Here is a 23,992-nt window from a genome sequence, read left to right as displayed (position 1 = left end):
AATGAGGCATCCTGGGTGGTGGGGAATGGTGGGGTTGAGGAGAGAGAGAGAGATACTCTGGGGAGATGTTCTGGGTTGTACTTCCAGTTTTGAGGATGGACTGCTCGACATACTGGATTTCTGGAATGGGGTCACTATGGCAGGTTTTGTAAGTGGCCATATCGGACAGCTGGCAGAGTCCTTCAGCCATGTAATCCCTGCAGTTCATAGACACATCACTAGAGTCTGTTGTCAGGTAGGATTATAAGACTGAAATCAGTTTTTAGGTGGTGTACTGCAGTTCTTCCTGCAAAGGTGAGATTTTTTACATGTTGAGGGAGTTGGAGAATGACAGTGAGGCAAGGTTTAAGCTTAAGAAATTCTGGAAAGCTAACATGGGGTAATTTGGGAGCAGTGAGGATGGATCACAATTGGCTGGAGGAGTCAGGTAGAATTTTGGATTGAGTCTGATTGGTAGGGTTAGTGGTGCATAAGTATTTCCACTGTAGGGATTAGGAGAAGAAGAGACGGGCTTTAACAAGATCAGCATGATTGAATTTGGGAGAGTGGGAGAAAGGTAAGGCCTATGGAAAGGACTGACACTTCTGCGGGACTGAGGGTTTTGAAGGACAGATTTATGACTGTTACTGGTCTGAGTCCTTTAGGGTGGTGGCAGGGAATTTCTGTGTGTGTGTGTGTGTGTGTGTGTGTGTGTGTGTGTGTGTGTGTGGAGGAGGGGGGCAGTTTCAATAAGGGAGATGATTTCTGTGTGTGTGTGTGTGTGTGTGTGTGTGTGGAGGAGGGGGGCAGTTTCAATAAGGGAGATGGTGTTCTCTATCTGCAGGTCTGCACAAACAGTGGTCAAGAGACAGCTGGACCATCCAGTAGCTGAATACACTGCCAACATAATGTGCTTCACTTTAATGAGTGCTTCACCACCTGTACTATCTGGATTCTTCCAACCGACACTATGTTTTCTGAAATGAGCAAGCGGCAAGTCTCCCTACAATATATCCTTCATTCCTGCAACACCCCTCCCAGTCTAAATCTTCACTAGTCCTACTACACACATTTTCTATCTTGCCGATGCACCAACACAGATCGATCCCCCCCCCCCCCCCCCCCCCCCCGCACTTGGCAGCCCCATCCTCTTCCCAACACTACCCTGCTGCTCCCACAGGTAGCACTGTCCTCTCATCACCCCCACTCTCTTACTCTGCAATCCCTCCCCCTTCCCAAACACACATCCATTCTTTAGCTGCATTACCCACCCCCAACCAGACTGATGCTCACTTCTGATGCCGACGCAGTCAGGCTGTGTGCGTGTGCGTGTAGGATGTGCTTGTGCGAATGTGTGCGGGTGTCCACTTCGGAAGAAGTCCATCCAAAAGCTGAACTATTTCTAGCATTCTTTTTCATTTTGACTGTCTGCAACTTGTTATGTGGTGAGTAGCCCTCTATCATTTTCATACTGTAGTTGTTCTGACATTCTTGTTCAGTACACATGTGGGCTCAACATGTCATTTTCACGTTTGCTTCAATGTATTTCAGTTCTGACAAGTAGTGGTGTATTAACAAAAGTTTCCTAGAGAAGACCTACAAAACTGTCAATGATAAGTTCAACCTACCCTGTTTAGGATGTCATAGACATACTGACAATTGTCAGTTATGTTACGTTCTGGAGAGATTAACTTCTTTCCAAGTCTTTTCCCATCTTCTCCTGGAGGCATCAGTGTCAAAGTCTTGGCACATAAGCCTTCATACTCCAGTCTCCCTTTTGTGAGCAATTTATACACTCCTGAATATGGGAGTAGATTAAAGTCTCCTGTGATTATCAATGGCCAATACTGTGGACCACCAAATCTGGAACACAAAAGAACTAGATGATGTCAAGGGAAACTCCTGTTTACTTACCTGCTTCTCTTAGGAGTTGACACTTTTGTTTCAGAGGCTGATACTGACCCTCTAACTAGCGACTGAATATTATATTCAAGCTTGAAGTTTCAAGCCTGAAACACAAACAACACTTGTTAGACTATTTCAGTTCTAGTGAACTACTGAGCAAAAATAATGACCGCAACCACATAAAACACTAACTTACAAATGAAGAATTTGAGAAGCTTAATGCAAGATGAAAATTTAATACTGCAAAAAATTACATATTTTTCATTATATTTTATTTACTTGTGATATCTTTTCATCACAAATATTTATTCAAGAACTGCTGGCATAGCACTGATTCAATATCTTGTTTATCAACAACTGCTAGCACAGATTTTGCCAAAAATGAGTCAAAAACGTTCTTAATGTCTACGAATTTCAGACAATGTAGTAACTCGTAGACTATGATTTTGTTCACATCAAGCCGAGCTATACCAACCTTTACAGTCAACTTTTCACCTCACTCTAATTCAAATCTAATGTTTTTCCCTATACAGTTAGGGAAAAACATTACAGAGAGAAGGCTGACATGTCTCAAGTTTGTTCTCTTTAGGTATAACAACAGCACTGGCTCAGTATTGAGTAGAACATTGTGTTGCACAATTTGCAAATTTCGAGATAGCAGAGATAGAGGAGCAACGCTTCTGGATTAAGTTTTGCATGAAACTCAAGAAAAGCTTTACGTACACACACTGAATGATGCAGATAACCTACACTGACAAGTGCTTAAGCCATGCTAGGTGTTATGAATGGTTTACACAGTTTAAAAATAGCCACACGGTAGTTAACAATGACCCTTATTCAGGAAGCCCATTGACGCCTATCGACAACGCCCATGTCAGGGATGTCAACAAATCTGTGCCTGCCAATCGAAGATTGACTGTTCAAAGGATTGCAAAAGAATGTAACATTTCAGCTGGATCATGTCATGAAATCCTGACACAGCATCTTGGAATTCATATGTTGCCACCAGTTTGTCCAAAGCCTCATGAGTCAGGACCAGAAATTCCTTTGCCTTACAATCTGTGAAGAGCTTTTGGATCACACAAATGAGAACGAGACGTTCCTTGAGAGAATAACAACTGGTGAGATGTGGTTCGGTTATGACGTTCAAGCCAAGGTTCAATCTCCAAAATGAGCCAGGAAAGGTTCTCAAAGACCAAAAAAAGTTTGTCAGCTCAGCACAAATGTCAAAGCCATGCTGATAGTTTTCACCGACTTTGAAAGAGAGTATTTCGAAGGAGACTATGCACAATAAGTAAAAGATAAACATAGAAAAATTTTGTGGACAAAGTTCCAGAATTTTCTGAACAGACCTCATATTTCACAGAGTACTGTTTAAATAATTTTGTAACTACCTTTTGTATTACTCCTGGGTTTAATTCTTATCGCTTCTTCTAGTAGCACCTCACTGGCCTCACAAAGCAGAGCATATTCTGTCCCAAATCCTGCGATTAGCGACAAATGTGAAAGGGCTACCAGAAATTTAACTTGGACCTTTCGCCTCAGTAGCCAACAATGTTACCCAACAGACCACAGGAGCAGCCTACAAATTAACAAAATTCACATTATTGATTGTATAATGATTATTTATTATGTCAAATTACCCTTACAATTAGTGTTCACATTATCAGTCTTGGCCAACCATTTCCATCTCCATATGTGATTAATCCACTAACAGCTTCGACACGCCATATGCACTCAAATGATGCACTCTGAACATCATGAAGTGATACAAAATATGTCAGTGATTATACCTGATGTCGTTACATTGTAAAAAAAAGATTGAAATTAAAATACTGCTGTGTACTATTTGTAAAGGGCTTATGGAAGAAAGGACTACAGGAAATGGAGGGAGGGACAAAAACCATGCCCACAGGTTTGTTTGATATACGCAATTTTTAAAGGCAGTGCCTTAAAAACACATGCAAGAGTAGAAATAATGAAAGTTATAAGAAGATATAAAAATTTTAAAAATAAATATTCATATCTCAAAAAAATATGCATGCACCAGTGGCTGTCGTATCTTAAGCTCATAAAACATACAGACTTTTGTGTTTAAGCTAACAATAAAATTTAAATTCTATGTGGTCTACCACACAAACAAGATATACATGCTCATATTAAACACACTTATATGAAAGTAAATAATAAAGGAGACCACTCACCAAAAAACAGAAGCACCGAGTTGTCAAACGACATTCACATAAAGAAAGAAAACTTGCTAGCTTTCACAGTAATCCTTTTTCGAGTTAGGGTACGCGTGTGCCTGCCTGCACATGCAAGCACAAGCATGCACACACTTATGACCCAACATGTTTTAATGTTACGTTGGACACACAAAGTCTATACGTTTTGTTAGCTTGAGATATGACAATCATCAGCATACACTTAGTTTTTTGAGATTACTTTATCTCAATATTTTTTAAATTTTGAAGTAAATCTTACGACTTTAATTATTTTTACTTTTAAAAATTGCATACAGTAAACATAAGGGGATATAGTGTGCCCTGTTACCCAACTTGCTCTGCCTATGGCCTTAGTTTTGCCGGCTCCCTTATTTCCCCTTTCTCTTTTCTTCCATAAACATTATGTAAATAGTAAATGCACACAGCAATATTTTAATTTCAGTCTCTTATTATGTGACAGCATCATGTTATTCTCAACATGTTTTGTACTTCTTCATAATGTTCAGAGTGCTTAACTTGATTGTATATAGGGTGGTCAGAAACAGTCCGAAAAGCTTGCAAGATGTTGCAGGGGAGGTTGTGCTGAGAAATAATTGCTAAGAAAAAAAATTCACCACTATGTTGACTTAAAGTTATTTAGCATTGAAGTTAGCCAATCAGATTGTTGCACACACAAAATCAAGCACTTGCACACACTAAAATGCGGTAATGTGTGTCCATGAGTAACAACTTGTTGAAATGCTCATTACCAGGTAAAATGTGCCATTTTCAGAGGCGAAAGTTTTACGCTAGGTGAGCAAAAGCTACAATTATTCAATTTGAGGAAACCAAAAGAAGAAAACAATTGATGACCCCTCGTGTGATGATGTGATTGGCTAACTTCAATGCTAAACATCTTAGAAACGGTGCAACATGTAATTTTTTTTCCTTAACAATTATTTTTCAGCAACCCCCCCCCCCCCCCCCTCCTCCCCTTAGAAGCTTTTCAGACTGTTTCTGCCTACCCTGTACAGCATGACGAAAGTGTTAGTGGATTAATCATTTCTGAAGATGGCAGTAAATTGCTGAGACCAGTAATGTGAACACTGTAATTGTACGGTGTTCTTGGCATAATAAACAATTTTCTATGTTGCATTGTATGCATGACAACCAACAAGCTGTCTGTCCACATGAATGGCCACTGACAAACTGTGGCTAAGAAACAACTTGACCACAATGTTGTTGAGCAATCTGCCCAACATGACATTCTTCACTTCAATGACTGCTTCACAACCTGTGCCATATGGATCCTTACCACCAACACCAGCTTTTCTGAAATGCACAGGTGGAACTCTCCATACAATATGTCCTACATTCTTGTAACACTCCTGCCCTCACCCATCTAGCCTCTCCCCTGTTCCAATTTGAGCACTACACAGCCCTCTGTTGCACCAATGCACCCAGTCTTTTTACTTCTCTCCTTTTCTGCTAACACCCCCGCGCCAATTTTCCCCCGCCCTGCATCTAACTACCCTACCCTCTCTCCACCTCGTCCCTGCATGCTCTCCAGCAGCACTTAACTGTCTCCCACCCCTACCTTGCTATTCCTCCCCCTCCACACAACAGCCTCCTCCTTACCCCCACTCAGTTGCCTATCCCATCATGCAGTGCTGCTGCTGCTCATAGTGTGTGTGTGTGTGTGTGTCAGTCATCTATTTCTGACAAAGGCCTTGTTGGCCGAAAACTTATTTTGTGACAATCCTTCTGTTGTGCGCATTTGTGACTCAGCATCTCTGCTGTATGGTGAGAAGCTACTATCACTTTCATAATATTGTTACATTTCATCCCGGATTTTCCATTGTTTGTTTAATTGTCATGTAAACATTTAGTAGGTTACATAAGTCTGTCAATGTTAAAAAGAAAAAAACAATGTTACTGCTAGTGTTTCAGAAAATTCTGATTTCTTCCCTGTAAGAGCTATGGGAGAGAACATAATAATAATTAGTTTAATGTGAAGCAATTGTTTGATTTCATTATACTATAAATTAAAACCTCTTTTTCATACTTATTGGTTTCTCTAGTCAGGAAAACCTCTCTAACTTAATCTGTAATATGGAGGAAAAAAGCATGAACAATCTTAACTGAAGCTAGGTGGTGAGAAAATAAGAGAATGGGGTCAGAGAGACGTAGGGAGAGAGACAGTTGGAGACAGTGGTTTCGAAAATGTATGGACTGTGCTTCATGTATGTAAACTGCAGAGTTTCATTTGCTGGCAGAAGCATGGAGCAAATGCTAATATTTGGGGACACTTAAACAGTAACGGTGACTGCCTCAAAGTTAGCATGTAGGGAGATGACTCAGCTGTAATGACGAAACTTGGCAAATGCAGCCATTCTACTTCCGCAGAGGGGATGGTCTTAGCAGAGAACTACAAAATGTTTTGAAATGGAGCTCCTGAGATATTAATACTGAGGCCCTTGCTGTACCAGAACTTGTAGCTCTTCAAAGTACATCTTGAATCCCTTCCAAGTTCCACTGAAGTAAGGGAGCCATTACTGATGATAATTTTTCATCTCTGTGACTTGTCTTAGGTAATGTAATTTTTTTTCTCTTTTTTGGTAGATAGGATATGCATAGTGAACATATTAATGTGGCCAAGACAGACACGAAGCCCATGCCTACTACAGTAGTACAAGTTTATATGCCAACTAGCTCTGCAGATGATGAAAAGACTGATGAAATGAATGATGAGATAAAAGAAATTATTCAGATAGTGAAGGGAGAAGAAAATTTAATAGTCATGGGTGACTGGAATTCGATAGTAGGAAAAGGAAGAGAAGGAAACTTAGTAGGTGAATATGGAATGCGGGAAAGGAATGAAAGAGGACACTGCCTGGTAGAATTATGCACAAAGCATAACTTAATCATAGCTAACACTTGGTTCAAGAATCATGAAAGAAGGTGGCATACATGGAAGAGGCCTGGAGATACTGGAAGGTTTCAGATAGATTATGTAATGGTAACACAGAGATTTAGGAAACAGGTTTTAAATTGTAAGACATTTCCAGGGGCAGATGCAGACTCTGACCATGATCTATTGGTTATGAACTGTAGATTAAAACTGAAGGAACTGCAAAAAAAAAAAAAACGTAGGAATTTGAAGATATGGGACCTGGATAAACTGACAGAACCAGAGGTTGTAGAGAGTTTCAGGGAGACCATTAGGGAACGATTGACAGGAACAGGGAAAAGAAATACAGTAGAAGAAGAATGGGTAGCTTTGAGAGATGAAATAGTGATGGCAGCAGAGGATCAAGTAGGTAAGGAAATGAGTGTTAGTAGTAATCATTGTGTACCAGAAGAAATATAGAATGTAATTGATGAAAGGAGAAAATATATAAATGCAGTAACTGAAGCAGGCAAAGATGAATACAAACATCTCAAAAATGAGATCAACAGGAAGTGCAAAATGGCTAAGCAGGAATGGCTAGAGGACAAATGTAAGGATGTAGAGGCATATATCACTAGGGGTAAGATAGATACTGCCTAAAGGAAAATTAAAGAGGTCTTTGGAGAAAAAAGAACCACTTGTATGAATACCAAGAACTCAGATGGAAACCCAATTCTAAGCAAAGAAGGGAAAGCATAAAAGTGGAAGGAGTATACAGAGGTTCTATATAAGGGCAATGTACTTGAGGGCAGTATTACGGAAATGGAAGAGCATGTAGATGAAGATGAAATGGGAGATACGACACTGCGTGAAGAGTCTGACAGAGCACTGAAAGACCTGAGTCGAAACAAGGCCCCGGGAGTAGACAACATTCCATTAGAACTACTGACGGCCTTGGGAGAGCCAGTACTGATAAAACTCTACCATCTGGTGAGCAAGATGTACGAGACAGGCGAAATACCCTCAGACTTCAAGAAGAATATAATAATTCCAATCCCAAAGAAAGCAGGTGTTGACAGATGTGAAAATTACCGAACTATCAGTTTAATAAGTCATGGCTGAAAAATACTAACACGAATACTTTACAGACAAATGAGAAAACTGATAGAAGCCGACCTCTGGGACGATCAGTTTGGATTCTGTAGAAATGTTGGGACACGCGAGGCAATACTGGCCCTACGATATATCTTAGACGACAGATTAAGGAAAGGCAAACCTACGTTTCTAGCATTTGTAGACTTAGAGAAAGCTATTGACAATGTTGACTGGAATAATCTCCTTCAAATTGTGAAGGTGGCAGGTTAAAATTACAGGGAGCGAAAGGCTATATACAATTTGTACAGAAACCAGATGGCAGTCATAACAGTCAAGGGGAATGAAAGGGAAGCCTTGGGTGGGAAGGGAGTGATATAGGGTTGTAGCCTCTCCCTGATGTTATTCAATCTGTATATTGAGCAAGCAGTGAAGGAAACAAAAGAAAAGTTCAGAGTCGGTATTAAAATCCATGGAGAAGAAATAAGAACTTTGGGGTTCGCCAGTGACAATTTAATTCTGTCAGAGGCAGCAAAGGACCTGGAATAATAGTTGAATGCAATGGACAGTGTCTTGAAAGGAGGATATAAGATGAACATCAACAAAAGCAAAACAAGGATAATGGAATGTAGTCAAATCAGGTGATGCTGAGGGAGTAGATTAGGAAATGAGACACTTAAAGTAGTAAATGAGTTTTGATATTTGGGGAGCAAAATAACTGATGATGGTCGAAGTAGAGGGGATATATAAAATGTAGACTGGCAATGGCAAGGAAAGTGTTTCTGAAGAAGAGAAATTTGTTAACATCAAGTATAGATTTAAATGTCAGGAAGTTATTTCTGAAAGGATTTGTGTGGAGTGTAGCCATGTATGGAATTGAAACATGGACAATAAACAGTTTAGACAAGAAGAGAACAGAAGCTTTCGAAATTTGGTGCTACAGAAGAATGCTGAAGATTAGATGTGTAGACCACATAACTAATGATGAGGTATTGAATAGAATTGGGCTGAAGAAAAATTTGTGGCAGAACTTGACTAAAAGAAGGGATCAGTTGATATGACAAGTTCTGAGGCATCAAGGGATCACCAATTTAGTAATGGGGGGCAGTGTGGAGGGTAAAAATCTTAGAGGGAGACCAAGAGGTGAATACTCTAAGCAGATTCAGAAGGATGTAGGTTGTAGTACGTACTGTGACATGAAGAAGCTTGCTCAGGATAGAGTAGCATGGAGAGCTGCATCAAATCAGTCTTTGCATTGAAGACCACAACAACACAACAACAGGATGTGGATGGATACAAATGTGAACATTATATTCCCTTCATCAGATAATACTGAGAGCGTGTGATCTAATGTGTTTCTTTGCACTCTTTTCTTATATGCCTGAGCTGAACAGATGAATATTTCTTTTGGTTTTGCAAACTATAGAATTATTTGATTATTTTTTAAATGTTATCACTACTCTTTAAGGAGCACCACTTTTTGTAGCCAGTACAGGTGTGGTTTACATTAGTATCTGCAAGAGCACATGTTCTTAGAAGCATCCATTATTGGTGTCCATGAGAAACCACTAATTTTACTATTAGTTTTTCAAGGCTGACACAAATGTCATAATGAACACGGGGAGGTGAACAGACTTTAACTGTTTCTTAACTCTCTATACAATACATGGTCCGTCTCTCTGATTTCTTGGATTTTCTTCTTCGTCTCATAAACATGACAATCTCTGCTCCCAAGATGGATGCTGTCCTGACAAATTAACATATTCTGAAACCCTTCATGTCTGTTTAGTGTGCTTGCCAGCCACATTTCCCTCAAGTATCATATTTCTGCACAAGTGTAGTGTGACTATTTCTGGCATGTTGAATAGTTTTGTATGTGTGGGTCGATATAGCTTGAAACAAATTATCTCTGTCTTTGTACCATCAGGCAGAACGGAGGAGGCAAATGTTAAAATACAGGGACATTTACGTGGATTCCATTTACTCTTTCCAAATATATTTTGCCTGGGTTATACCATAATCAGTTGAGTTTTACTGTAAGTTGACAGATCCATGTGTGTTCCCTCTCTCAAGGTGTTACTTCATGGCCAGAATAATCATCTACAGTGCAGCAGTAATTTGAGCTAGTCGGGTGCCATTTCATAATCTCTGTCCACATGAGACTGTGGAGAAGCAAGTAAGGCTTTCTCCCAGCTGCCACCAGTTTTAGACACAAAACCGACTGCTCTGCCAGCCACCTGCACTGACAGTGCCACAGTAATGCCACAGCCTGTTGTGCACTCATTTTAGACTAACATATGTTTTGAAAAGTTTGTCCAAAATTAAACATATACTTTTGGAGATATTAGTGTTTTTTGGTGTTTCAGGCCACTAGAAAATGGTGTTAAGAGACCTGTAATTCAACAGTACTGTGCACTTACTATACAGCAAGAACTCACAGAGCCCATTTATAAATATCTTTCAATTTGATTCAGATATTCTGAAATAAATGATTTCACTAAATACAGCAAAACTTGTTTGGATTAACTAATCTTCATTCTAAGCCTTTAGTATCAATATTTTGATAAGTTGTAGGTTATAGAAATTTGTAGGAATATGGGGTTTTGGAGCATTGTTAAGTTATTACTCCATCTGAAATGAAGTGTTTTATAAAATCGTTTAGCGCCTACAGCTGACTGAGCCATGTTGTTAATCTGTGCCTTTATTTTGCAGACTAGGGTGAGACTTTTCTCTGAGCTCCACACACAAAAACATCCCCAAATGTTAAGCAGTTATAAAGCCATAGCAGAAATGCAAATAGGAAAGCTACAAGTGATTTAGTTGGTCAGATGTATCTTATTTCACTTGGGGCGAAAGCAGTCACTAGTGAGTTGAGAGGGATGTTCCATCTCCCATCCTCTTCCACCCGACGAAAACTGTACCTTTGTTAGCGAGAACTGAGTGGTGGTGGGACAAGGGAACCACCACTGTGCTAGTCTGCCCTCTGCCTCGAAAAGAGTGTCAACTTAGAACATTTTTCATCAGGCTAGATTTTGGTCTTACAAAAGGGTCTACTCACTTGATTTCTAGTTGCTGGAGCACATTAAATGTTATAAACTGTTCTTGTGTAATGTCAATGTGGCAAGTGGATTCTTTCCACATTACGGAACTGTAAATTGAAATCTATATTTACAAGATTCTACCGTATGTCAAGGTATTACATGAGGTTTTCTGACATACAAGCAACTTCTCTTTAAGTCTACACAGCTATGGCAACATGGGCTCTGAATGTCATCTGTGAGGACATAAACAACTGCTGTGAAGGACTTGATAAAGATACTTGTTTTTGAAAAGTTTGTTCCAAAATATATACAGGATGGTCCACTGATAGTGACCAGGCCAAATATCTCACAAAATTAGCATCAAATGAAAAAGTAAGAAGAACAAATCTGTTCGAGCGTGATGGGGTAAAACAGATGGTGCTATGGATGGCCCACTAGATGGTGCTGCTGCAGGTCAAATTGACAGAAACTGCACTTTTTAAAAATAGGTACCCCCATTTCTTGTTACATATTTGTATAGTACATAAATAAATAGGAATGTTTGATTTGGAACATTTGCTTCACTGTGTGATGGATGGCGCTATAGTATTCTCACAAATATAGCAACGCACCCCATAGCATTGTGTGCAATTCGTTACTTAAATTAGGTATGATAATACGTTTATCCAGTCATAATAATTACGCGGAAGACATAATCTTGTTAAAATGGAATGGTTAACAGTCACAGAAAAGGTAGATATGGTGTTTATTTATGACTATTTTGACCAAAATGCCCAACAAGCTTGTGCTGTGTATTGTTATCCTGATAGACAGCGTCCAAGTGTCCAGACCTTTCTTGGATAGTTAATGTATTTAGAGAAACCAGAAAGTTCAGCCAAAGAAGACACAACCAAGAACTGTAACAAATGGAAGATGCCCAAATAAGTGTTTTAGCTGCAGTTGAGGCTAATCTACACATCAGTAACAGACAAATTAAGCAGGAATCAGATATTCCAAAAACATCAGTTTTGTGAATTCTACATCCTTACCATATTTCTATGCACCAGGAATTGCATGGCGATGATTTTGAACGCTGTGTAAATTTTTGCCACTGCGCACCAGATAAATTACGAGACGATAACAGGCTTTTTTTCAAGAGTTTTATTTTGTGACGAAGCATCATTCACAAACAGAGGTAACATAAACCAGCACAGTATGCACTGCTGGGCAACGGTAAATCCATGATGGCTGTGGCAAGTGGAACACTAGTGACCCTGGCAGGTTAATGTATGGTGTGGAATTATGGGAGGACATCTAACTGGACCTTATTTTATCGATGCAATGTATGCTGATTTCTTAATTAATATTTTACCGATTCTAGTAAAAGATGTTTCACTTAGTGACAGAACGGTGATGTACTTTCAATATAATGGATGCCTGGCACATAGCATGTGTGCAATTGAAGTGGTATTAAATAGAATATGTTATGACAAGTGGACTTGTCGTAGAAGCACCATACCAAGGCTTGCATGTTCACCACACCTTACACCTCCGACTTCTTTCTTTGGTAAAATTGAAAGATATTTGTTATTGTGATCCACCAACAATGCCTGAAAACATGTGTAAGCGCATTGTCAATGCATGTGCGATCTACTCGCTGTTGAGAGGAATTTTGTTACGTGTATTGCCAAATGCACTGAAGCTGAAGGACATAATTTTGAGCATTTATTACACTAATGATTTTATTACAGTTGCTACTTTTTGTGTTTTAATTTACAAAACCACACTGTTACCAACTGTTCATCTAAATGGGTGGGGCGTATTACACGTGTTGGAATTTTACAGCGCCATCTACCACAAAACAAAACAAATGTTCCAAATCAAACATTCATATTTGTTTACGTACTAAACGAATAATAAAATTTGGGGGTAGTAATTTTAAAAAAATGCAGTTTCTATCAATTTGACTTAAGGCAGCGTCATCTAGTGGGCCATCCATAGTGCCATCTGCTTCCCACCCCCCCAATCACGCTCGAACAGATCTGTTGTACTTATTTTTTCTTTTGATGCTAATCTCATGAGATATCTGGCCCAGTCACAGTGTATTTCTCTTCTATGTAGACAGCTGCCACCACATTAAATCTATTTCCCAAAAGCAATCGATGGATAGTTTTTCAGGGTAAACACCGAGATGAGGCTCCAGGTAGAGCTATTTTCCCAGTAATTTTCATGTGTCAGTATCATCCACCTGCAAACAACAGAGAAAGAATCTCAGCATCCCTGGGAGATAACTCGCTATCCCATTCAAAGCTTTTTGGGTATATAAGGGGGACAACTTCTCTTAGCCATCCACCCCCCCCCCCCCCCCCTTTCTTCATCATATCAAATACATTTCTGACACAACTATGTCATGTTACTTACAATCATTCTGTCTTTGATAGAGGAGGACTGTCTTTTCAATCTCATTTGATTTGATGAGTGTTAATTTTTGCCAGCAGTACACTCTTTTTACTGAAAATGTTTTTGAAGAAAAGTTTCATATTTGATCCCACAAGCCCCTGAAGAAAGGAATGCCCATCCAAAAAGAGCACCATCTGTCTTGATGTGCCTAACATGATTGTGGTGTGGCAGATGCTCCAGACAATGCACACTATCAATTATTTTGCCTCAACAAGCAACCCACCCTCCTCCTCTCTCTCTGAAGGGATTGTAACATCATTGTGACCCATGTAAGTAATCAAGGATTTCTGCTCTCTAACAAATATAAAATTTTAGTCAACTTTATCAGGGCTTGCTGGGTTATGTCCAAAGTTTATGTGACAGAAATCTGGCAGCACTGGCCAGCAACCAGCTTTGGTCTTTCAGGTTTTCTATTTACTTGTCGGGCCTTTGGGGGTCACAGTTCACAAGGAAAGGGATAGTCAAAGACAACGAAAATGGATTAAATTTTATTTCCTTGTATGATGTGACATCATAAAAGTTTTAAAATGATTCTGAAAGTATGTAATGTTTCTGTGTGTTTGCAGTAACTGCTTTATCTGTGGTGTGGAGCAATTTACATAAACTAAGCAGCCTTTAATAAAAACTAGAATGAAAAATTACACACATTCAGTGACACTTCTTACTACATCAAGTTAGTAGGCAGCCAATATAAAAAGAGGCAAATATTTCTTTCAAAAGTTATTTTTCCTGGATAATTTTCTGAGAACCTAATGTAAATGTAGTCATTTTCATGATGCGATGACAGGTCACTGCTTAAAATTTTCTTAATTCATCTACAGTTAGTCTTTGCAAATTATGAAATCGCTTACTGCAACTTACATTGGATTTGGTTTAACTAGTTTTATATTGCAGTAGCAAGTAATGACAAATTTGGAATTATTCTAGTAACCATATACATTTTTGAGTCTTACTTCTCAAAGACACTCTTAGTACACATACACTGACAAGTCAAAACTTTATGTCACTGCATGTGACACGGTAAGTAAAGTATGTAAGTGGAGCAGACACAGACAGGGAGCACCCTAGAGAAGATACGGGCTGCAAATCCACTGAGATAAGCGACTCTGACTAAGGGCAGATTATTATTATGCAGAGCCTGTGAACGAGTACCTTGAAAACAGCGAAGTTGATCGAATTTTCACATGCTACTGTTGTCAGCATCTACGGACAGAGGTAGGGGGTCAGTGAAACTACCACTAAGTGCCAAATGGTTGGACTCTTTACAGAATGTGAGGTTCAGAGGCTTGTGTGGTCTGTGAAATTTGATGATGATTTGTGGCATCTATGCTGAAAGAGCACAATGCTGGTGTAAGCACAAGTGTTTTGGAACACACCATTCATCTTACACTGTTGAACATGGAGCTCTGCAGCAGACCATCTCTACTTGTCCACATGCTGACCCAACGACATCATCAATGATGACTGCAGTGAGCAAAGGACCAAAAGGCTTCGACCATTGATCAATGGATACGTGTCGGCCCTTCGGTGAATCACATTTTTGCTACACAGGGTTGATGGTGACCTCGACAAACACCATCATCGAGGTGAATAGCGGCTCAAAACGTGCAGTGTGCCATGAAGCAGTATTATGCTATGGATTCTCCTCCACTTCCATGGGACCTGTGGTAGTAAACCGGGACACACTGACAGCTGCAAACCACCTGAATTGTTTCATCCTTGGTGTCTTCCTTAATGGTGATGTCATCTTTCAACAGTATAACTGTCCATGTCTCGGAGTCAAAACTGTGCTCCAGTGGTTTGAGGAGCATTATGGTGAACTCATGTTGATGTCTTGGTGAGCAAAATTCGCCTGATGTACATCCTATGGAAACCCATGTGGCTCACCATCAAGCACCATTACCCTGCATACAAATCAGCAACCCATTATTTACATGAATTACGTGGCCTGTCCACAGACATCTAATCCCACGTACCTCCACAAGCCTACCAACAATTTGTCGGATTCCCGATATGCAGAATCAGTGAAGTATTTTATTCCAAAGATGGATAAACAAGCTAGTAAGTAGGTGTCATAATGTTTTGGCCCATCAGTGTATGCGAGTGTTGCATATTGTACGAGGTGGAATCCAAAATTTTCGGGACTGGTGCTGCCATCTGGAGAGTGGGAGTAGTAGATCTTTGCACTGCTAGGTGACGAGAGCTCCATATCTGATGAGTCAGTGTGAGGACTGGCATTCAGCTGGGAGAATGTGTTGCGTATCCACAGTGATTTCTGTAATACTCTGTGTTTGGTGTGTGGCAATTTTACGAAGGATCCGCGAACAGAACAGTGCATGTGTATCAAATTCTGTGCACATCTGGGGAAAAGTGCTACGGACACCCTTGCAATGATTCAAGTGTTTGGGGGACAGAGCATGAGCCGTATGCGTGTGTTTGAGTGGAAGAGCCCGGGCTCTCCAATACCCAAAAAAGTGAGACAGGTGAAGAGAAAAGTGAAGAGCATGATCATGGTTTTCTTTGATACCAAGGGAATTGTGCACAAAGAACTTGTCCCACCCAACCAAACAGTGAATTCCGCATACTACTGTGACGTTTTGCGACAGCTCCGTGAAAACGTGCGGCGGCGACGGCCCAAACTTTGGCGTCAAGGAAACTGACTGCTACATCATGACAAACCCTGTCACGCGTCCTAGCTCACCAGGAACTTTTCGGGAAAAAACAACATGTCGGTTGTACCCCACCCACCGTACTCGCCAGGTTTGGCACCTTGCGACTTTGTGTTATTCGAAAAACTGTAACTCAAGTTGAAAGGTCGTCGTTCGACATTCTAGAGAGGATTCAAGAAGCATCGCTGGCAGTGATAAAACACCCTCAAAGAACAGCACTTCCAGAAAACGTTTGGCCAGTGGCAGAAGTGCTGGGATCAGTGTGTACGTGCGGATGGGAACTACTTCGAGGATGATGGTGAGCGTTAGTCCAAAGATAAGGTTTTCAACAAATGGCAGCAACAGTCCCAAAAATTTTGGATAGCACCTGGTATCTTGCATTTATTTCCTACTTCCACTGATATCAATTGTATAGTGTTTCCACTGCCAAAGAGACCTGCGATGCTGTTTGCACAATTTAAAAACCTTCCCCTATTCTCTGCCTGGTAGGGTTCTTGCGAGTTCATACGTTCATAAATGAGCACCTTAGGACAACATATGTTTCAAGTATCTTTAGTAACATTAAAATGTCTGTTGGCATAAATGATTCATATGCCCGTTCACTGATGCAAGTTAAGCAGCCCTCCTATGCACCATACATCTTTTTTATTCACCTCAATAACTGTGCAGTGTAGATATTGATTACTTTTAGCAATAATCCCAGCATTTTGAACCTTTAGCAGCAAAGGAGAAAGGAACCTACAATTTACATACAAAAAAGGAATTCTGTATTATGACAATGGGGAAAATGTTTATGACATGGCTTCTCAAATGATCGGAATGAGAAGTAAGTACTGGACATGAGATAATGAAATATTAAAATACGAACTTATAGCAGTTCAGAGCTGCATGTATTTTTTACCCCAAACTGCTTCAATTATATTTGTACAGCAATATTGGTTTGCTAGGAACAGATCTGTCTCATAACCTACAGACTAAATTACAAAAGCTGCAAAGAACTCTAGAGAGAAACCAATACCCACAGCCTCTCACCTGGCGGCATCTGAGCGATACGCCAGCGACTCACACTCTGTTAACAGCAACTGGGTCTGAGCCAGTTTTATGTCATGGCGGCGAGTGTTGTACAGCAAGTGAGTGGTGGCTACTACGACTGCCAAATGCTGCCAACCAGGTATCGTAGGAACCAATCTGGCTACTATAGCAACATTGTCACGATCCAGGTAAGGTTCCCCGGGAATGTTGAACTCAACAGCACTCCAAATGTCCACACGAAAAAGCGATGAGCGGTACCACAGGGCAACACCATCCACTCGGGCCCCTGTTCGTTTCTTGTACAGACCCTTATAACCTGGTAATGGAAATTATTACTTTGCTAGTGCCACTATTGCAACTTTCTGAAAGGCTGTGAAAGTGGATTACAAGTTAATTCAGTAGCCAGCATGAATTCTATGAGCAAATTTATTGTTTCTTAGGAGAAGTATACCCCATGAAAAGCTGTAATTTGCCTTTACAATGCACCGAGATATTATTAAGACAGTTTGCAATTCAGAAAACAAAATTTCATTTCCCACAGTATAGTTACTTTCCATCTACATTTCCTATTATACAGTGTCTTCCATTTATCTGATGGCCGCCTGTGTGGCACAGTAGATGCCGGGCAGTGAGCGCTCCATTGCCCGCCGATCAGATGCCGTGTCACCCATCTACTGCTGCGGTACGACATGACCACATAAAACGTAAGCAAATAAATTTTGTACTCAGCTGTGTCACGGAAGGTGATGCTGGAACCGCCTTCCATTATTTTCCCCGCATTTCTGACATCTACTCAAGAAATTATTAATCACATGATGCAGTTCTCTACGAGATATTGAATTAATTGATTCACGGATCTTATCCTTGATTTCCTCTATCATGTGAGTATATGTGGTGTGCACTTCGTCCTTAAGAGAACCTCACAAATAAAAATCACAGGGAGGTAAATCAGGACTTCTAGTGGGCCACATATTGTTACTAATCACTCTTTCATCGGCCACATCATGAACTGCCTGCAAAGAAACAATGGCCATATGAGCCCTTGCCGAATCCTGTTAAAAAAATGTGAAACTTCGTTTTCTTTCACTCAGTTCATTAAAAAATAGTCACAAAATGTTTTGCACCTGTGTCATTAAAAAAAAGACTATTATTCTATCACCACTAACTGCGCAACATACCCCTATCTTCTGATCATGAATAAGTTCCTCATGAAGCACGTCAGGTCTCTCCGCTCTCCTGTGTCGATAGTTTTGTGATACTTTACAGGGCCTTGGCCCAAGGAGCTTAGGACCTCTTTGTACAGAAGTGAACGATATTTGTGTTTGTTGTGAAAGACAGCTAAGAGACTTTTTAGGGGAATTTTATAGTTGGTAAGCAATGTCTTCGAGACGAGCTTCTGTGAGCACTGTACATCGTCATTTACGGTTCTTGTTTGAACACTTCTCATTTCATGAAATTTATCTGCATCAAGACTCTGAACATGAACACCTGGAAACTTCTGTTCAAACAACCTCTGAGCAGTACGAGCGGACTCTGTAAGCACATACGAATTGTAAATAAACACTCGTTGTGGAATTGAATAATTCGCTCGTCACTGTTGCGCTTACAAACTTCACTATTACACTTGTGATGCCTGTTTCACTGCTCGGATGACACTTGCCAGCAAGGTGCGTATGTCTGTGCAGCCTTCAGGCTATATAAAAAAGGGCGGGGGCATAGTGTGGTCTCGTGAGACCCATTCGGCTGGCAGGCATTGCTTTTGTGGCCGGCCTGCAACACCCTGGGCAGGAGGTCATCAGATAAATGGAACACGCTGTACTTGTCATTTATGTAACTGAAAGACTGTGGAAGGTTTCCATAAAATGTGCTAATTATGTTCTCTCTGCACACACAAAACATTTGGTCTATACTACATTTCACGAAACTAAAGAATTTCTGCAAAACTTAATCTATGACCTCCCTAAGACAAGCAAATCAATAATAATAATAATAATAATAATAATAATAATAATAATAATAAATAATAATAATAATAAATAAATAATAATAATAATAAATAATAATAATTACAACAGATATAAGCAAAGGCATGGAAATGGGTTATACATGCGAGCTACTTACAAAACGCTATGGTTTAATCAAGTATATAACAAGAAAGTAAAAAATTATCAGGCATGATCCAGTCAAAACATGTGGAATCCCTTTCACAAGGTGAGTTTTCTTCCCTGAAAAATTAATTTTCTATTTAATGTTAACCACTACAGATGTGAGGTTATGGTTGTTATATTTTTACGGTAATAACTGGGGCATTCACTCAAATTTCTGTTCTACATACAGCTCAACAACGCATTTTGAAAGAGAATGTTCTCAGAAACTTAACTCCTGAAATTAACACAAAAAGTCTACCAACACAACAGTGGTGTTCAGTAAACAAAATAAAAATACTTTGACTGTGAGTCCTCATCTTACATTACAAGTATTGTCTTCTGTCAGCAGCCATTCCATCCCAAACTGCATATATTGCCAGGACACGTTCTGCTGATCTGCTATGAGCTCCAAGAGTGTCAATTTGACACTTCTGCAGACATCCAGGAGTGGCTGTGTACTGAGACGTCCAAGGTATTTCTGCACAAGTGCATCTGTTGTGTTCTATTGGTCGTCTACTTCTCATTTCGTAAGTCTATGATCATCAACTTCTAGATATTTCATCAAACAGGTATCGCACATTTATAATTAAAATACTTCTACCTGTTGTCTTTCACTTGCAATTTCAGCGTATAGTGATGGTTCTCTTCATGAATAGCAATCTAGTTCTTCCAGTGAGTCTTGCTTCACCCCTTTCTTTTCTACATTCAAGATTTCAATGTCGTGTTCTACTCCCTTAAGGGAGCAGCCTGTTTTGTTTACATGATTTGCAAAAGCTGATTTGTCATAATTACTTAACATGAATGCATCTTTATGTTCCTTGTATCTAGCCAAAAATGTTCTTCCTGTCTGTCCTGTATACACGGTGGTTACAGTCAAACTTTTGCTACTGGAGAGGGGATCCGCGACAAATGAATGACCATGGGAGAATAAAACTTGGTGAAAACATTTATAAGACATGCAGAAGAGAAATAGCAAATAAACCACTGAAAGGAAAACCATTTTAATTTTCTCATGAGAGGGTAACATTTGTTAATTGCTTACCATGTTTATATTCCAAGCTACAAACGCTGCTCAATGTAACGAATATGTGCATTCGCAACAGCCTGGAACTGTACTAGAGTGTGCCCAAAGCACTTTCTAAATGGTGGTAAATGGAATTATTCAGCTGTTGTGACACAGCTTATGCACTGCTTGAAGACCGTACATCACATTCAGTATTATCAGCTACGGCAACAATAATTTCTTAAAGAACGTTTGGACCAACCTGTCCACCTTTCCCAGGCCCAATTCCTAAATCACCTTGCGATTAACACTTCTCAATCACTTTCTTCAACCCTCATACGGAAGGAGGACCTCTCTCTATTGCTTTAATGCATCGATACTTGTGAAGAGCAGCAACACTCTTGCTGTTGTCTTGATTAAACAGCTTTATAAGTAAAGTCCTGCTCTCCTCGTCGAGACCAATGTTGACTGACTGCAACTGTAATGCATGCTGATGCCTGTATTTAAACCCTATGTCAGTGTACCAGTATTGGCATCTAACAGCAAGTCACAACACTAACACTACTAACAATGCTTTCATATAAATTTGGGTACTCATATGGTAAATAGTTTCCCGTCTACAATGTCTCGAGTACCAAAAGTTTAATGATAACCATCCTGTACTTTGCATCACAGGATGCAAGTCTAATTTTAAGAACTCTCAACCTTTGAACTTCTCTATCTTTTCACCTACAAGAAGTAATTAAGAAGTTTCAAGACTGATTCATTTCTGAGTAGGGGAGCGTGCGGACTGGTTCCACCGAGTGGGGGAAGTAGTGGGGGGTCTCAGGGAATGAGCTGATGCTGCGGCAGTTACCTCTGGAACTCTGGAGAGTACGCATCGCTCGCAGCGTGAGTGCGTGTCATTGACGTCGGTCAAAAAGTGGGAGAGGCGAAAATGGAGCAGCGATTAAGTTTTGCATGCGACTGAACCAAACTGCCACAGAGACTCTCAGTATGATTCAAGAGGCCTTTAAGGAAGAAGCCATGTCCCTTGCAATAGTTTTCATGTGGCACAATCGTTTCAAAGATGGCCGCGGGAATGTTGAAGGCGATGACCACTCTGGGAGGCAATCATCAAGCTGAACGGATCAAAATGTGGAGAGACTGTCGCAGGTGACTTTTACACTGGAGTGCTCCGCTGCTTGAGGAATTGAGTTCGCTGCGTCTGCCTGGCGATCAAGGGCAATTGGGTTCTCCGCCGAAGTTTTGGTCAAGTTCAATGTGACAACACTGCCACAGCCACCCTAAAGCCTCGGCTTGGATCCAAGTGATTTTTTCCTCTTCCCCTGAATCAAAACAGGCCTAAAAGGGAAGCGATTCAACTACATTGACGCCATCCAGCAGGCTTCGAAGAGAGCCATCGACAGCATGACGCCCGAGGCCTTCCAGAAGGACTACAAACAGTGGAAGATGCGCTGGCAGCACTGTGTTGATGCTGAAGGATCATATTTTGAAGAATTTTAGCCCGCTGTACTTAAATATCCAATAAATTTCTAGTTCTGAGTTAAGTATTGAAACTTTTGACTCACACCCTGTACATCATGCTTTCGGTTATACATCACTAAATTATTTGTTTGCAACAATATTTTAGTACCATGCGGTTGGAAAAGGTTTACGATCTGTTCCAAACTCTTGCATAATATTTCTTCTTCATTAAGCTGATTCATTCTGTAATTATTATCTCTGCATAGCAACTTATTAGCAATATTTATTTTACACCCACTTTTAATCACACTCTTGCGATAATTAGTTCTGTCTCTCTATTCTTCCTGCTAATCGGCATATTGACTGCTCTGTGCACTAATCAGCAGAACGCTGCTCCTTCATAATCCTGTGGACGGCATGAATCCTTAGGAATCACAGCGTTAGTTGTTGTTGGTTTTGTATAAATAGTAAATGTGTGCTTATTGCCTACCTTTTAATGTTCGAATTGAGGAACTAAAAACTGCTGTTAATTTCATGCTCCACAGTAAACTCATACTATACGCATGTTGAACATTTTTATTAACTCTTCAATATCTTTCTCAGAACTGTCAAAGGCAACAAGGTATTGGCTATGTAATGTTTATAATGGCCAATTTTATCTATAATGGCACAGTTGGACTTTAAAACTTCTTGATCATTCATGAAAATGTGTCCACACTTCCTGAAATGCTGGACTCTATGGCTAAATCATTGTTTTGAACATAAAAACTTATGACTAAAAGTGAAATAGTTGAAACTTGTAATCAGCTGTAAATGTTCAATGAATTTGATGGTTTCTTGTCTTGAAATTTTACTATATTTTGGAAATTTCTTCCAATTATATCAATATTTTCTTTAACAAAAATGTTACAAAATAGATTCTTAACACTCTGCCGTCCAGCGACACCACAGTGGTATCGTGTGTGAAATAGCGGTCAATGGCCAGCGACACTACAGTGGTGTGCATAGTATCGTGCAGCGGCAGGCGACAGCACTTTAGTATCTTTTGCGTTCTGTGGGTGTTTGGTTTAGGTTACAATAAGTTACACAGGTCACCATGATTTTTGGTTTTACTAATACTTGTGCCCTTTCATTGTTACAGATGAAAGAGACAATATGATTATTTACGACGAATGCGCGGAGAAAAACTTGGAAGTTGACACTACATTGCGTACGTCTCATGATCCGGTTGACAGACTTTCCAGTCACTTAAAGCAACACCAACTAATAGGCCTACGTATTTCCAAAATGATAAACGAAACTGAAGAAACTGCCATGTATGCAAAAAAACCACACAAACTTAATGTGCAAGCCTTGTGGAGTTGCGTTACATCTTGGAGACTGTTTTGCTGCATATCATATGAAAGAGAAATACTAAGTACGAAACCCAATGCAAATAAACAAATATATGAAACAAATTTTGTATTTGTTTACGTATGTATATCTTCGAAATTTCATGGAAGTAGGGGAACAGAGTTGAGAACTTATGAGAACTAAGGATGACATTAGTAAATCGTAAAAATTTATAATCTCTTTATAATGTCAAGAACGGCCGGCGACAAGCTAAGTAATCCGAATTAGCGCTACCGGTGCCAAGTGAATAAATTTGTACGAGACGTGTGGACGGCAAAGTGTCAATATTCAGTGAAATCAAATGGCAAAAATGACTGACTGGTTTCTCCTCAATTTTGTTAACAAAGCCATACTACTATGCACTGAATAGTGTATTTTAAGACTGTTGTTGAGCAAGATAGTTATGTTATAGGCTGGGCTGTTTCTACAGTTCACTACTGCACGAGTTGGACGGTGAGCCTAACGTATTTTTGTGGTGTCACCGCCAGACACCACACTTGCTAGGTGGTAGCTTAAATCGGCCGCGGTCCATGTAGTACATGTCGGACCCGCGTGTCGCCACTGTGATCGCAGACCTAGCGCCACCACCAAGGCGGGTCTCGTGATACGAGAGTGGACTCGCCCCAGTTGTACGAGAACCTAGCTACCGCCCAGTTGTACGAGAACCTAGCTACCGCCCAGTTGTACGAGAACCTAGCTACCGACCAGATGTACGAAGCCTTTCTCTCTCAT

General features: G+C 40.1%; 1 protein-coding gene across 4 annotated transcripts in view; it reads right to left on the bottom strand.

The window, feature by feature from the left end:
* The window catches only part of LOC126418623 (protein angel homolog 2-like), a 193,054-nt gene that overhangs the window by 70,421 nt on the left and 98,641 nt on the right, over nucleotides 1–23,992 (bottom strand). For all 4 annotated transcript variants that reach the window (XM_050085467.1, XM_050085468.1, XM_050085469.1 and 1 more), the window contains 2 exons: nucleotides 17,252–17,567; nucleotides 1,608–1,842 (listed from right to left, as the gene is read on the bottom strand). In XM_050085467.1, coding sequence (XP_049941424.1) covers nucleotides 1,608–1,842; nucleotides 17,252–17,567 — 551 coding nt within the window. The remainder of the gene's footprint in view (nucleotides 1–1,607; nucleotides 1,843–17,251; nucleotides 17,568–23,992) is intronic.

The sequence above is a fragment of the Schistocerca serialis genome, chromosome 9, assembly GCF_023864345.2.
Source record: "Schistocerca serialis cubense isolate TAMUIC-IGC-003099 chromosome 9, iqSchSeri2.2, whole genome shotgun sequence".
In the NCBI taxonomy this organism is placed as follows: domain Eukaryota; kingdom Metazoa; phylum Arthropoda; class Insecta; order Orthoptera; family Acrididae; genus Schistocerca; species Schistocerca serialis.
The sequence above is the reverse complement of the archived record's forward strand: the minus strand, read 5'-3'. Positions and strand labels throughout refer to the sequence as shown.